The following is a 16094-nucleotide window of genomic DNA, read 5'->3' on the forward strand; positions in this document are numbered from 1 at the left end:
AACGAGCTGCAAATGAATCCATGGGCTATTAATCTGCTTTCCATGAGACTGGAGGGAAAGCTCATTAGGTGGGCTGATGTGATTACTTGTATTACATAACCACCTTCCCAGGACCTGAGTAAATTATGAATAACAGCACACCATCCAAGTTGTTCTTTTAAACATTCAAAGAGGCAAGTCAAAGAAAACTGAGCAAGAATCAGGGAAACAGACAAACAGGAAGAAAGAAGTCATAATAAATTGGGGGTGGGAAGTAGGAGAAGAAAGGGCAAGATCTGCTGATTAGAGGGAGTCAAACCCCTCCTCAGACACTTTACCCAGCAGAAGCACCATGCAGATGGTGGAGCTCTTCAGTGGAATGACATAATTTTATTATATGGTAGCATGGGGCCATGTATAGCCATTTAGTTAGTGGCAGGGATGGCCCTTTGGGTCCCACAAGGTTGGGTTACCTTGTAGCCCTGGGGAGGCCCTTGGGACAGTCATCTCAGCGTGTTTTCACAGTCCTTGGAAGCCCCGAGGAAGCTCCGCCTGCTGATTTTGCTGTTCCTTTCCCTGAAATAGCACTGAATCTGTCCAGGGAGGGAAGTACATTGGAGTCTGAGTCCCCAAGCCTGCACAATTTCAGATTTCAGCAGGCTCAAAGGGCACTAGCGCCTGGGCCAAGTTTCCATTTGGTTTAGATTTGCCCAGGCTCTTTGTCCCAGTGTTTGCAGGACACAAATAGGGAATCCTTCACTGGCTACATTTTGTACTTAGACCTTTTCCTGCCTCATTAAATCCCCTGGGCCAAGAGATAGACTTGACTAGGAGGGTGAATTTTTCCTCCCTTCTCTTTAGAGAAGACACATTAGGGTCAGAGCTGAGGGAACATTCTGAAATGCCAATGAAATTCCCTATTTAGCTTAAGATGTAAAAATGTCATTATTTCAACTTCCATGTAAATTCAGTCTATCACCATTTGGGGCACCCTCCCCTCCCCTTCTTGCTGATGGATGCTCTTGCACAACTCTGTGGAGACCCACAGGGCCTTCCCTGGGCCTTGCCATCCAGCGCTCCACCCAGTCGCTAGGACTTCTGGGTCCTTCTATCTGCCCCTCAGCTAAGCTTCCTTTTATGGGTTACTTCCCCCAGTTACAGTGTGAGCTTCCTAAGAACAGGAACTGCCTTCATTTTGCTACAGGTAACTTTAGTCCTAATGACAATGATCGGTATAACAAAAGGACAGGGAGAGTGCTTTCCCATTCATTCAAAACTCAAAAGGAAAGGCTTTGTCATCCCAGAAGAGGATTGTATATTCCAGGAGGAGAAGCCGGATCTAGAGATGGGAGGGACCACAGCAGCCACTGAGGCCAAACCCCTAATTTTACATAGAGGGAAACTGAGGCAGTGAGAGATTAAAGGGACTTGCCTAGGGATACACAGGTACCAAGTGGCAGGAGTGAGATTAGAAACCAATAATCAAATTATCTCACTGTGGCGACACAGTAGGGAAAACATGGGAAATTTGGATTTTACTGAGAGCTTTTAGATACCAAAACTGTGAAACAAAACACAGGAAATTAAGAATGTATCTGTGATACCGGTGAAAATGAAGAGAACAGGACAATCCTAGGTGTAAATTGGACCCAAACACCTCCCTTCCTCTCCATTGAGGAAAGAAGGTGTTTTCTGATCCAGAATTCCGTTCTTGAGACTTTTTCTGTTAATACTGACTCATTCCATAAGATTATCTTTCAGCCTCCATTTTCTAGCCTAAGAATAAAAAAAAATTAGCAGAGGAAAAAGGATCAAGAAAAGTTCCTTCCTGTAGCGATCAACGTTTTGTGGTTGTATAGGGAGAGTGATCTCAGTGGGGTCTGAGCAAGAGCCAGTCCCAGAAAGGAGCCTGGGAGGGGCTTCCTCAGGAGACACCATCAGCCCAGTAAGGTTCTGGAGAGGCCAGGTTCATTCATGGCCCTGTCTGGGAAGCCGTGGGAACTCCTGGAGAATTTCAGCTTGCTCTTTTCACCGAGACACTCACTTCCAAACAAAGACATTTCTGCCCGGGTCTTCTGGAGGTTCTCACATCTCCCCGTGCTAACATCCATGCTGGGGATTCAGTGTGAACTCAATGACTATAAATTAACTTGAAAGTGGAATAAGAGAGTGAGCAGGGAGTGAAAATCAAGTATTTCCAGTCTGAACGTTAGATGGCTTTCTTCCTCTTCACTTTTAGAAATCAGGATTCCAGCAAAAACAAAGTGCTCGTTTTTTCTACCTGAATGACTCCAAGCTCCCCACTTGTCCAAGCCCACTCTGGCACGTACAACTTGTACAAAAGCTGTAGTTACAACAAACACCCTCTCTCACAGCCCCTTAGAGTTTGCAAGGTGCTCTACACACAGACACCTGATCATTACAATAACCTCATACCCATTTTTCAGACAAGAAAACTGAGGTTAAGTGACTTGTCTATGTTCATAAGACTGTCCAAGTTGGTCTCTCGGACTCCCTAAGACATCTAGGTGGCAGTGGATAGAGCACTGGACTCAGGAAGACCTGAGTTCAAATTTGGCTTCAAAACAACTTATTAGTTGTGTGATCCTGGGCCACTCCCTTAATGTCTGTCTGACTCAGTTTCCTCAACTGAAATATGGATAGAATAACTGCACTGGCCTTCCAGAGTTGCTGAGAGGATCAAATCAGATAATGGGTGTAAAGTGCTTTGCAAAACTTAAAGCACATTAAAATGCCATCTATGATGATGATGTCGAGCACCCTCCCCACCAGACCAAGTTACTTTTCCACACAGTCAGGACTTTCTGGGACAGTCTAAATTTTAAGAAAAGTCAGTATATTCTTTGCAAAGGAAGGCTCTGAAAGACATTGTAACTATGTGAGGAGCTGATGCATCATAAAGGGAATGATATGACAGTCAGCTTATATTGCCATGGGAAAGGGGCTGAAAGGAGAAAGTCACACGTTTGCCTATTATTTTTATAGGGCTTAAAAGACTCATGCTCCCTTGTCACAGCTGGACAAAGACTGGGGATACCCCTAGCTTCCTGGGAAACTCAGAAAAGAGCCTTCAGTCCCACTCTTCTGCCCACCCCACTGGCTCAGATATTTACAGGATGGTGGAAAAGACAGGCATGGATGGTTTAAGCCAAATATGGTTTGTTTGTATGTTTGTTTTTTCCTTTCCCCAACTATCTTACAATTTACTTTGGCTTTGCCACCTTGAATCAAGAAGGATCATAGGATTATTGAAAATGAAATGTTCTTTGTTGATTGAGATTGTCACCTATATTTAGAGAAATTAATAGTGAAATGTGTCAGTAAATGAAGGCCAAAGAGATGAAGAGACTTGTCTATTACCCAGATAATTAGTGAAAGAGTTGGCTGGAAAACCCAAGTCTTACGACTCGTAGGGCAGTGGTTTGCATGGCATGTCTTTTGGAGTCTAAACAAATCTATTATTTTAACTAAAATGGACAATTGGGCAGAAAATTTAGCTATCCTGGATATACAAGAAAGTCAATTTCTTTTTGTTCATGTCTAGAGAAAATGCCTATTGTCTGGAGTTCGGTAAGGTCTTAGTTTAGATGGCAATTTAAAACTCTCTTCTCTTTCAAACATTTCCCCAGTTGGCTTGCAAACCTAACACCACTGATTCCAAGGGGAGATTTGATAGCAGCCTTCAAGGACGTGAAGGACTGTTCCATGGGACACTCACCCAACTTGGCCCCAAAAGGCAGAACTATGGGTAGAGGTTGACAAGAAATCAGTTTGGGGTTGATGTCAGGGAATACTGCTTAACTATTAGGCACAATGAGCTGTGTCAGGGAGTAGTAGGTTTCCCCTTCCTAGAGATCTCCAAGCAAAGATTGGATAACTACTTCTCAGGTTTGTTGTAATGAGTTGCTTCTATGGGTTGGATTGGATGGCCATTGAGGTCCCTTCTAACACAGATTCTATGACTCCTTTAGATTAAGTCTTTCCTTTCCTAGGAGATCTCCATGGAAAGGTAAATCTCTCTCTCAAAGGCTGGGGGCTAAGCCCTTATCAATCATAAACACCCAACTCAATCTGTCTCTGGAATTGGAGGACCTGAGTTCAAACCTTGACTCTACCTGTGTGAACTTGGCCAAATCACTTGACCCCTTCCTGGGTATCATTTATAAGGGCTGGACTAGATGACCTCTGAGACCCCTTGCAGTTCCAGATCAAAGACCTTGTGACTGAGTTATTGTACAGTGAGAGAGGCAAGCCAGGGCAGTGCCCTGAAGGATCAGGGTACAGAAGGGAGTAAGTGAAGATGACTAGATTGAAGGCAAGTCTGGTATAAAGGGACACAAAACACCAAGGGGCAGCAAGAGACTCTGGGAGCCTGTGGACTGTGAGTGTCAAGAGAACAAAGATGGCAGCTGACACAGGAAGTAGGACTTAGCCTACTCATTTCAATTCAATAAACATTTATTAGGTGCAAAACAAAAAAAACTCTCAAAAAACTGTCCTAGCCCTTAGGAGGATTACTTATTATTGGGTGATACAATGTATACACATAAATAATCACCCTCAGATTGGAGGTGGGAGGGTGTGCCCACAAAGGAAGGGATCAGGAGACCAACCTGAGGTGGACTAGGTCTGGAGAGCCTTCAATGTCCTTACCTCTGCCCAATTCCACAGCAAAAAGGCCAAAGGCCCTCTCCTCCTCCACCCCAGCTCAGTTTTCTCCACGGAGTACAATTCCCTGATACCAAGGTCTGCACCTGTTCTAACTATCTATGTCTTAGCGTCTCCAATGCAAATGAGCCACCTGCTTTGTCAAGCCCTATGCTTAGGTAGCTGGGAAAGGTGGGCATTTATTTTTAAAACTCGGCATCCAAGTTATAATTATACTGTTAGGACTTAAGTGGGTGGGCCATGGAGATGTGTAACCTAGTGTTACAAACACCTTGGACTCCCCTTTCTTCACTTCCATACAAAAGGATGTTGAAATAGCTACAGAGATCAGGTGAGTGGCTGTTTGCAGAACATGGCAGGTGTGACACCCCAACCCTCCCCCCAGCACCAGCATCTAAAGGGATGAGTCTTTCTCATGAAACTAGAGAAAGGGAACTCAGGAAATCTTCTTCCTTTCCTTCCTTCCTTTTCTCCTTCCTTTCTTTCTTCCTTTGTTCCTTCCTTCCTCCTTTCTTTCCTTCCTTCCTCCCTTGCTTTTCTTCCTTCCTTCCTTCCTTCCTTCTTTCCTTCCTTCCTTCCTTCCTTCCTTCCTTATTTCTTTCCCCCTTCCTTCTTCCTTTCTGATAATATGCTGACTGTCTCTGCTGCAAAGGCCTGGTTAAGGGTAGAAATGTGTTAAGCAAAGCGAAAGGAATGTTAATACTTCCTTTGCCATCCAGAGTTAAAGCTGTTATATGTGTGTGTGTAGGTATGTATGTAGATACCCACACACGCACACACACACACACACACACACACACATATATATACACACACGTATACACACACATCTATACACCTATATATATATATGATTAGAAGTTGGGGAGATAAATGTATCTCCCCAGCTTCTTCTAAAAACAGGATTTAGAGGTGGAAAGGACCTTTCTCATTTTACAGACGAGGAAACTGAAATCTGCTGGGCCACCTGGCTTGTCACACGGAAGGTGCTTAATAAATCCTCGTGCTTGATGGATGGCGTGTTTTTGTATACATTATTTCATCGAAACCTCACAACAACTTTTTGGCTTGTTGTTATTCTTTGTACATGTACACCCATGTATACCCACGTATACCCAGTGTCTAGTAGAATGCCTGGCATGTGGTACGGGCTTAATAACATCAGTTGGTAGGTATTATTAGTAATAAAATTCATATTAAATAATATTTAATAAAATCAAATTTAATAATAAAAATCAAAATTAATAATAGTAGCAGCTAGTATTATGCAGCATTTTAAGGTTTGCAAAGTATTTTAGACCAACTGTTTCATTTGATACTCACAGTAACCCTGGGAGGTAGATACCTGAGGTAGATGAAATGACCTGCCTAGGCAAACACAGCTTATAAGTATTTGAGGCAGGATTCAAGCTTGGATCTTTCTGCCTCCAAGTCTAACATCCTTTTTACTGGGTCACACCCAGAGACTAATTTTTTGTCCAGGGTCACATAGCTAGTATCGGAGGTTCAAATCCTTTCAAACCGAGTCTTCTTTTTCTCTAAATCTAGCATTCGATCTGCTGTGTCGGACTGGCTTTGTCCAAAAACGGTGAGGTTTCAGGCCTGACTTTGACCTGTGATCTGGTGGGATGTTTTGGATTTTGCGTGCGGTGGGGTGGATGGTTGTCATTGTTGTGAATAAATGCTTGTGTGTCTTTAGAGTGGGCCCAAATGGTCCCTTGGTGGTAAGGTAACAGTTTGTGATGTCACATGGGAACAGATAAAGAAATAAACCAAAATTAGGAGGCCATTCCCTGTTCTCACAGCGATTTTTATGTAATTTCCCGAGGACACAGACACGCTACAAAACGCATCTGCTCGTTACTGCGCCAATAAAAGCAGGCGGCAGAACGGACGACCACACCGGTGTAATCTGTGTGCCCACAAAAATGATTGTAACTGAGGTTAAGTGTGTTTAATCTGAAGGTTTTGTTTGAATGTTAGTTTAACACAAAGGAGGACATGGCACGGGGGAGAGGAAAATAAAAACCCTCTTGTGGCAGGAGCAAAGTGTCCATGTAAGGCCCATTCATTCAGTCCATCGACCTTTGGGGACATTAACCGTTTAAAGTGTAAATTTGAATTTAGAGACTTTGTGAAAAGCTGTTTTTAAGCTCGATATGCCCCAAATGAGAATGTGTCAATGAGTACTTGGGGACTCTTAAATCCAGAGATTATTCAATGGCCATATAGGACAAATACACTTGGGAGGGAAGAAATGTTGCCAAAAAACCAAGAACAAACCCTAAATGACTTCCTCAAACAAAATCGAAGACATTTCTCCTACCACTCAACGCGGATGTTTGCTCAAATGCCAACAAATGCAGAGGCTCTCAGTTGGTGAATGAATGCCCTCCAAGCTCTCTGACACAACGTGGCCCTATACTAGTCACAGACAAAGACTGATCTGAGAGGATGTTGGACTCTAGAGCAAGGGACACTCATCACTGAGTTGACTGGCCCCTACTAGCTCTAACTGGTTTTAGCATTTAGAGCAAACTATATTAGATGCTTATAGCCTCATTGATAAGGGTCAGCACTCCTCCATTTGATCACCACCAGAGATGGGGACCTCATTACCTGTCAACATCATCCATCCCAATTTTTGGACAGTTTAATTATTCCCAGAACCACAGAATTTTAGAGTTGGCAGTGACCACACAAACTATCAAGTGCAACCCACAGCTGAGAAGGAATGCTCCCCCCCTCCCCTGAACGCAAGGATCCAGCTTCTGCCTGAAGGAGTCTAGTGATGGTGAACCTCATTATCTCCAGAGGTAGCAGCCCATCCCACTTTCAGGCTGCTCTAACTGGAGGCAGTTTTAACTGGCATCAAGAGGAAATTTCCCTTCTTCCAAACTCTAGTCACCGCTCTGGGCTCTTCTCTCTGCGGCAAAAAAAGAACAAATCTAATCTCTCCTCCCAATATCGGAAGATCACTATTCTATGAACCCGGAGTCTTAATTCCATCAGTGAATAAATCTCACACGTTATGGACTCACCAGTCTCACTGCCTTCCAGCAGACACTCCTTCGATTACTGCTGTCTCTCATGAACTAGGGCTTTCCAGAGTTAAACACAATAATACTCAAGATGTGGCATGGCCAGGGCAGAATACGATGGGATTCTGACCTCCTCCTCAAGACTTCTTCACCCTGTGCCCAAATCTGCCTTTCGAAATCTTCTACCCATTGGGCGTGGAGTACCCAAGACAGCGAGTCCAATCCTTTTTCCACAGGATGACCCTTTAGGTGACTTTAAGCTACTTGCACCACATTATACCCCTGCCTTGTTGCTGTAGATTTTTCCCTCTGACCTGTTGTGGTTTTGTCCACACAGCAACACCACCTCCAATCCCCAACCGGTGTACCACCAGTTCTGTTGGCTGGGCTCCCGCTGCTGAGGCTTATTTTCTGCTCTAACTGTGATTGGCTAGGTCAGGTAGATAGATCTCTGCTTTTGCAACAAGCCCCAGAGGCCCCAATTAGATTAATATTGGGCTTCCTTAGGTCACAGAGATAGTCACAAGAGGCCCCATGTCTAGCATCGGGGGCTCCCAAAGGCTCTGCCTCAGACAGGTCCAGACTCCTGGTAAATCTCTTCTTTTAGTACACGTCCCCCTTCGTTCTTCTGTCTCCCAGACTTACCCCCTCATGTCTGCTCCTCTTCCGAAAGGAGCAACTAAAATTCTCAGAGTGTGGCAGCTACTTGACCTTGTGGATAGATAGGCTTGGGATCAGGGATCAGTCAGTCAATTGGCAGGAATTTATTAAAATACCTACTGTGCGCTAGATGCCAGGGATACAAATACAGAGTGAAACAATCTCTACTCACAAGTAACGTACTTATAACGATAGAAACAATAACACAAAAATATTTACAGCCACGATAGCAAGCTAATAAATACCTCTGTATCCCGGTTTCTTAACTGTTTGGGGGTCGTGGGCCCCTTTGGTGATCTGAGGAAGCTTATGGATCCCTTCACTCCTTTTTCAATGCATAGAATAAATAAAATACTATAGGCTTACAAAGGAAATAAATTATATAATGAAACTGCTATAAAATATTTTAAAACAAGTTCATGGACTCCAGTGTAAGAAAACCTAATATGCATGTGTGTTTGTACATGTACACACAAAAACGCATATGTAAGTACACATGTACAGTAGTTAAATACAAGATACTATGCACCCGTTGATGTATCAGGAAAGGTTTCATGTAGAGCCCTGTATTTGAGCCAGAGAAGCTCTGAGGCAAAGGTACAGAGGGGGTGCATTCCAAAAAAAGACCCAAAAAGTCAAATCCTGGCTCCTGTCTTTACTAGGCATCTGATCCTGGGCAAGCTCTTAGCCTCTGTCTGCTTCAGCTCCTCTTTGGTAAAATCAGTGAACAGTGCCACCCATTTCACAGGTTTGTTATAAGAATCAAATGAGATATTACAGGTAAATCACTTGACAAACCCTAAAGCACTCTAGAAATGCTAGCTCTCACCATCATCATCACTTCCGAGTGGCTGAAGGATGGGGAAGGTAAGGCACACCCACCTCCACCATTTGTCTACACCCTTCACACGTCTCCCTCATTCCTATTTCCTGCTGTTGCTTTATGCCACACTGAACTACAAAGGGCCCTACTTATCTCATGCAGATTCAGTGGAAGCCTGAACTCCATCTGGGTGAGAAGGAGATGGAAACACCAGAATAACCACTGTCAAAATGACGATTGTGATTTAACACTGGCAAATATTACCATCCCAGAAAGTGACAAATGTACCGAGAAATCAAGTTTGTGACCCTACAGGGTATGGAGAAGAATTCATGAGATGGCTAGAACGAAGCATTGCTGAATGCTCAGCAAGTCCCACAATGCCCTGGCTCATGTTGACCAATGTCCCACAGAGGCTCTGAGGGAGACACTGGAATGAGCCCTTCTCATTCTTCCCAAAGGACCCTTCCTCAGTCAGCTCCAATGTACTTGCCAGAATGTCTGGGGCCCAGCTCCAACAGCCTGTCTGAACGGCTCCAGCATTCAACTACTCCCAACCAACAACAACCTCTGAAATACGTCTTCCCACCAGCGCTATCTCATATCGGCAACTGCTCATGTTACTTCCCTTTCCGGTCATTTGTTTCTCCATTGCAAATCATAGAATGCCCAGACTGGTCCTTTCTGTGTTCTTGGATTCTCTCACACTCACCTCTTTCTCTGGCAAATTTGCCTCCTTCAACTCTTTATTTTTAGGTGTTATTAATACTTTTTAAAAGCATCGCTTTCCACTTTATAATCTCAGCACCCACCCCCAACTCTCCTCTGTAATAAAGATCATGTAGTTATTCCTTGCCTTTTAAGAGAAAGTCAGTACTTAATTTGGACTCCTCTGCCTTCTTCCTAATTTCTTAATAAATCCTTGGACTTCCCCAGGATACTGCTAAAAATAACCCTCTAAATTCAGAGAACAACTAGGATAGTGAAAGGTCTTATCCATCAGTCAATCAACTGATGAAAAAGCATTCATTCATTCACTCATTCATTCATTTGTTGGCAAATTGGTTTGTTTGAAATAGTTTTTATTGATATCTTTTGTTTTACATCTACTAGATTTCTCCCTGTATCCCTCCCTTTCCCCCTACCCAGAGAGTCATCCTTAATAACAAGGAAATATTTTTTAAGAAAAAAAAATAAAGAAGAAATTTTTAAAGAAAAATAAACCCAACATGCTGTCAAAAAGCATGAAGGGGCTTATGATGTGCCAGGCACTGAAGATATAAAGACAGAAATGCAACAGGCCCTGCCTCCAAGTAGTTTACATTCTATTATGCCATAGGGAAACTGGATGAATGGAGGATGCTGGCTATAGACTCAGGGGTCTTCTACTACTTGAAATGCATGATATGGAAGAAGAGCAAGACTTGGCCTGTTTGGCCCCAGAGGACAGAATGAGGAGAAATGATTAGTAAAGAAACAAAATTGAGATTTTATGTCAGAAAAAGCTTTCCAACTATTAACACTGTCCAGAAAGCACAGACTGGGGTTCCACAAGAGGTGGTAGGTTCATCCCCCTTGAGCTCCTCAAGCATGAGCTGGATGTCTGCTCGCTGGCTATGCCACAGTGAAGATTCCTCTTTGAATATCGTTGTGGTCTCTTCCAAGTCTGTAAATCTGTGATTCTATGAGAATCCCTTGCCCTTGTGACCTCCTGCTGTACCCATCTAGCTGAGCCCCAATCTTGAGTAAAACCTGCCATCTGCTTTCTCTGTTCCGTTCTCAAACTCAAGACTGCTGCCAAAGAAAGCTATGTCCCTGGGCTGAAACACTCCACTCAGAATCTATGGGCCTTCCCGCTGCTCGGCCATACTTTAATTCATTTCTTATCAGCTCCCCACCACATTCTCCACTGCATCTGTTCCAAACTTTGCCCATTGTCCTGAAACGTTCAACCGGACCCCTGCTCTGTTCATGCCACTTTCTTGAGAACAAGGATGGGAATTCCTTCAACTTCTTGCCTCTGCATCCACAAACCTCTCTAGATCTTTGCCTATTTCCACCTCTCCTTCTTCAATTTTGGTCAAAGAGGAAGGCCTCCTTCCCAAAGCCAACCTTACACCTGAGTTCAGGATCCCATCCCTCCTTCTCCAGCATCTTCTTCCAGTAGCTATCCATTCTTTCTCTTCTCATCGTAATCTCCCCACTGACTCCTTCCCCTCTGCCTGCAAACATGCTCAAATCATCTTCTAGTCTAAGAAAACATTCCATTAACCCTACCATGCCCCACACACTCAAGCTACCACCCCATCTTTCCTCCCTCTTAATGTCAAACTTCTAAAAGAGACTAGTCAGCATTTATAAGCCCTATTCCCTCCCCCAATTCACTGTCACAGCTCAACCTCCTGTAATCTGACTTCCATATATCTCTTAGAGCTGCCCTCTGTCATAAACATAATCCTCATTTTCCTCCTGCCTTTCTTCTCAGTCTCCTTTCCTACCACTTCTTAACTGTGACCTCCCCCAGGTGTCACTGCCTGGACCTTCTTCTCTTTTCTCCCTGTACCCCATGGATGCCAATCTCATCTACTCCTATGGATTCAATGACACCTCTACATAGATGACTTTCTAATCCACGTCTCTAGCTCTGATCTTTCCCCTGGACATTGACATGTCCCAAACAGTACTCAGCATCTCCTGTACCTTCTCAATCTGCTTCTCCTCTATCTGTTAACAGTATCATCATTCTCCTGGTCATACATGTTCATAACCTTGGCATCAAACATGGTGCCTTCCTTTCCCTCCACATCTGCCCATCTCCCTGTGGAGTCCACAGAAGTTAACAAAGGTCTCCGCAGGAAGGGAATTTGGACTCTCACTCAAGTCCAGCTTGAAACTCACATGTGCCCATGAGGCCCTTAAGTGCAACTAATCAAAGCCATTCTTTCTGTTTATCTTTGCCCATTGTCTATTATTTAGCACTGACTTCTTACAGCATAAAATTTAGAGGTTGCCTCCTGCACACTCAGGCTCATGCCTTGCTATGAAATAGTTATGATCCTTCTAGAATTCTCCATCTCTCCCCAATTCCCACATTCCTGGTCCCCTAGGAGGGACTAGATAGAACAGTAGAATGCCCAAATTTTTAGCAAGAGCTGTTGGCTCATATCTGGGTACTGGAAGGGACAATGAGACTAGGATATGGGACACCTGCATTCTCATCCTTCATCTTCCACCAAGTCGCGTTTCCTGGGACAGGCCTCTTCTTGTTTCTGGACCTGGGTTTCTTTATCCATAAAATGATGGAGTTGGACTGAATGATCTCTAAGCACAAACGTTCTGTGATGGGATGGAGCCATGGAAGGGAGCTGAAGTGGGAGACGGAGGCCTAGGGTATCAAATTATGGTTCTGACACAACCAGAACATTTTCTGTCCTTGCACATAATCCTGTCCATACATCCCCTGTCCCCATACTTTGTACTGGCTGCCTTCTATGCCTGGAATGCTTTCCCTCAACCGTGTAACCTTGGATAAATTGCTTTTAACTCTATGAGCCTCAGTTTCCTTATAAGTAAAAATGAGGGGGTTGAACTGCCTATGGAAAGAGCACTAAACCAGGGGATTGGGGCTCAAATTCTGTCTCTGCCATTTACTCTCTGTCTGATTTTGGGAAAGTCGCTTGGCCTCCTTCTTCCTCACCTGTAACATGAAGGCATTAGAGTGGATGGCCTCCAAGCTTGCTATGATCCTATAAATGTCTGTTGTAGGTCCTATTTGTACTGCTCATTTTTAGATTTTTCTAGTCATTCTGTTTGTCCTTTCCTATACTCTTCTCATCTTTGATCAGTCTCTAAATTACAATCCTCCAATAGCTCTCCCTCCTTCCCCTTCACATCCATTCAGGAAAACAGGTTGGCTTAGCCCACTGCCATTTTCTCACCATTGTCTCTATTTTTTTTAATCGAATGAAGGTGATAAGCTCAATGAAGACGGGGAACAACCTTACTGGGTGTGGGGAATCATTTCTAAATGCTGCCAACAAACCAGCCATTTTCAGAGGAGGAGGATATGGTTTGGAGGAAAAGTAGCAGGATGTGGGCCCCCAGCCCACACAAAATAAATACAAGATTCCAGTTTGGTTCCCATCTGGATTACTCATTAAAACCATGCAGCAGCCTGTGACTGAAATACATATGCAAATACTCAGGAGGTAACAAGGAGGCTGTGTCTATACAGGCAGAGTGAAATGATGGCTCTGACAAGGTTAGGATGAACAATCCGGTTAATCCACAGTAAAACCTTCCCACCTCCCCAGAGCATGTGTTGGGCTAAAATAATAAATATTCCTATTTATTAAATGTCTACAATATGCTAAAAGGCATCATGTTAAATTACTATTTGAACTCTAGTCTTGACTTTGCTTATTGAGACCTACTTCAGCATGGCCCAGGGTCTACCCTCCTCTTTGATTTCCCCCAACCTCCCACTGGCCCAGATCCCATCTGGTGATTCCAGTCATCAGCAGGTGCCATAGGAAGCCATTTTCTTTGAACATTTCCACCAATGCAGTGACTTTGAGTTCCTTTACACAGAGAGGGGATAAGATGGGGGTTTGGACTATGAGTGTCCACCAACAAGGGGAAAAGAGCCTTCTTATGGAACTGGCAGAGCCAGGGTCACATCTATACCATGCTGGGGCATCAGAGCAGGTAGGGGTTCAGGGGAGGAGCAGAGGGAACCAAGCTTTGGACAGTTTCAACAGAGTTGGACTTTGGAGAACTAACCCTGGACTGAATTGTGGTTCAGAGATCTCTCTCCTTCAGAAAAGATTTCTCCCAGAGGAACTGCCCCCAGATCACTCAAGCCAGCCAGACTTAGTGGTTTAGGAGGCAATTCTCAGCAAAAGTTCTACCTAGTGTCTTTGTATGGCCTTCCTCTTTTCAGACCAGCAATGTTAGACTGCAGATTCCCTTCTTTTCTGTAGATCATCAGCCAATGGCTCCCTCCCATCCTTAACTGAAGCCTCCTCATTCTTTCTTTGGACTTTTCCTAAGACACTTCCTTGGATGCAACACCTCATTCCCCACGTCCACACCTTTTCATTAGTGTCCCTGTCTCTAGGCTCCACACCATCTAGGTTTTAAGCACCACCTATCCCAACAGAGGAAGGACAAAGAAGTACAGCATCAGTCAGTGTCCCACTAATCACTTCAAGAGTTAGAACCTTTACCAGTGGGGAAAGAAGTGACCATAGACAGACCCCGGTGAGAGTAAGAGTGGCCCTGACCATGAAAGTGATACACCTGCTATAACTTCAGACTATCCCTTCCCCTGTCCTAGGTTCCAGCTAAAAGTCAAGATGTTAATGTCCATCAGATATGGATTCTTCCAGCTGGTTCTAGGATCCAAATCTTTTTTGATGAGGCTGTGAAAGAACGGATACTCATTTAGATGTATTTTTTTTTTCTCCAGCCTGAGGACTTTCAACCTGCGATTAAATAAAATGTGCAGGCTATATTACACAAATCAATGTTTTTGCTTTTGCTATACCTTTACTAAACCTAACTAAACTGTATATTGAAAATTATAACTTTGAGTGACAGTAATAAATGAAGAATCCCGAGGGAAAGGTCAAAGAAGCCAGGGCAGCAGCCCGATGGGGGCTGAGCCAATAGTTGTACTTATGGACTAGACAACATAGGATACGAGAATGGCAAACAAAATATGAGAAAATAATAGTACATAGGGCTGATACTTGAGTGACATCCCTGTGCTCATGGCCTTAACAGCTGAGAGAGGGTGAGGCATGGGTCATAGTGCTTCTTCCCTGCTACAAAAGACTTGCCTGAATTGACACAATGAGTCAGAGGCAGAGCTGGGACTAGATTCTGCCTTTCTTCCTTCCCAACACCATCTCACACTAAAATTCCAACAATTGCTACACCTTAATGTCACCTCTGTTGACACCTCACTCTAGGTGGCACCTCATTACCATCATGTAGGAATATTTCATGCCAGCAGCTCTACGGGGGCATGTATCAAGATGCTCGACAGAGCACAGCCAGAGTAAGCTAAACAAGGGAGAAAAATGCTCCTGGTGACTTGACTCACATTCTTTGGACATCCCCACTTCAAAGCACTTCTGGAGGCGGCAGTACTGGCAACGGTTCCTGGTGACTTTGTTAATCACACAGTTCTTATCTCGGTGGCAAGTGTAAATCATGTTCTTCTGAATACTTCTGCGGAAAAAGCCCTGCAACCACAAGCAGAGAGAGAGAAGAGAATTAAGCCAATGGGGCTGTGTCCAGGCAGCGAGCTCAAAATCTCACCAGCCCCTGATTGTTCTCCTACGGTAAGGAAATAGAGCAAGCCAAACTGAGGCTTGATTACGCTGAGTAGAATGCTCAATGAGCTGGGGAAAAGCCATTTGACAAGGGTATCCTCAGTTGGGGTCCCTCAAACCAACATCTTTTCATCATAGGCTTCCCTTGTCTGCCAGGATATTTTCACAAGTGTGTTCCACCTTCAACAAGGTGAACGGAGGAAAATCTGAATTTCCCAAATAGAAAAACTGGGGAGGAGCAGGGATGGGTGTGTGATTGTTTACTGTTTTCTGAAAGGATTCACTGAGAGGCAGTGTGCACCATTAATGGATAGAGGGATGGCCTTGAAGTCAGAAAGACTTGGGTAAAAGTCTTGCCTCTGAACACACACCTGTGATATGCCCGTGTGAGGTCCCCTCTTAACTTCTCAGTGTTTCAGGGAACTTTCTAAGGCTGTGAATTATAGGTGTGCTGCCAATCGGCACTGGAGGAGGGAGTTTCTATACCTAGGGTTCCTCCTTTAAAAAAGTTACAAGTCTAGATAATTCCCTGACCCATCCTAATCTCTGCCCCTCCAAAAA

At 44.0% G+C, this 16094-nt stretch overlaps 1 protein-coding gene across 1 annotated transcript in view; it reads right to left on the reverse strand.

Moving 5' to 3' along the window:
- Window positions 1–16094, reverse strand: part of RARB (retinoic acid receptor beta) — a 179412-nt gene that overhangs the window by 79103 nt on the left and 84215 nt on the right. Inside the window, exon 3 of the mRNA XM_036761151.1 lies at window positions 15302–15443. Coding sequence (XP_036617046.1) covers window positions 15302–15443 — 142 coding nt within the window. The remainder of the gene's footprint in view (window positions 1–15301; window positions 15444–16094) is intronic.

Source organism: Trichosurus vulpecula, chromosome 5 (genome assembly GCF_011100635.1).
Source record: "Trichosurus vulpecula isolate mTriVul1 chromosome 5, mTriVul1.pri, whole genome shotgun sequence".
NCBI classification, from domain to species: Eukaryota; Metazoa; Chordata; class Mammalia; order Diprotodontia; family Phalangeridae; genus Trichosurus; species Trichosurus vulpecula.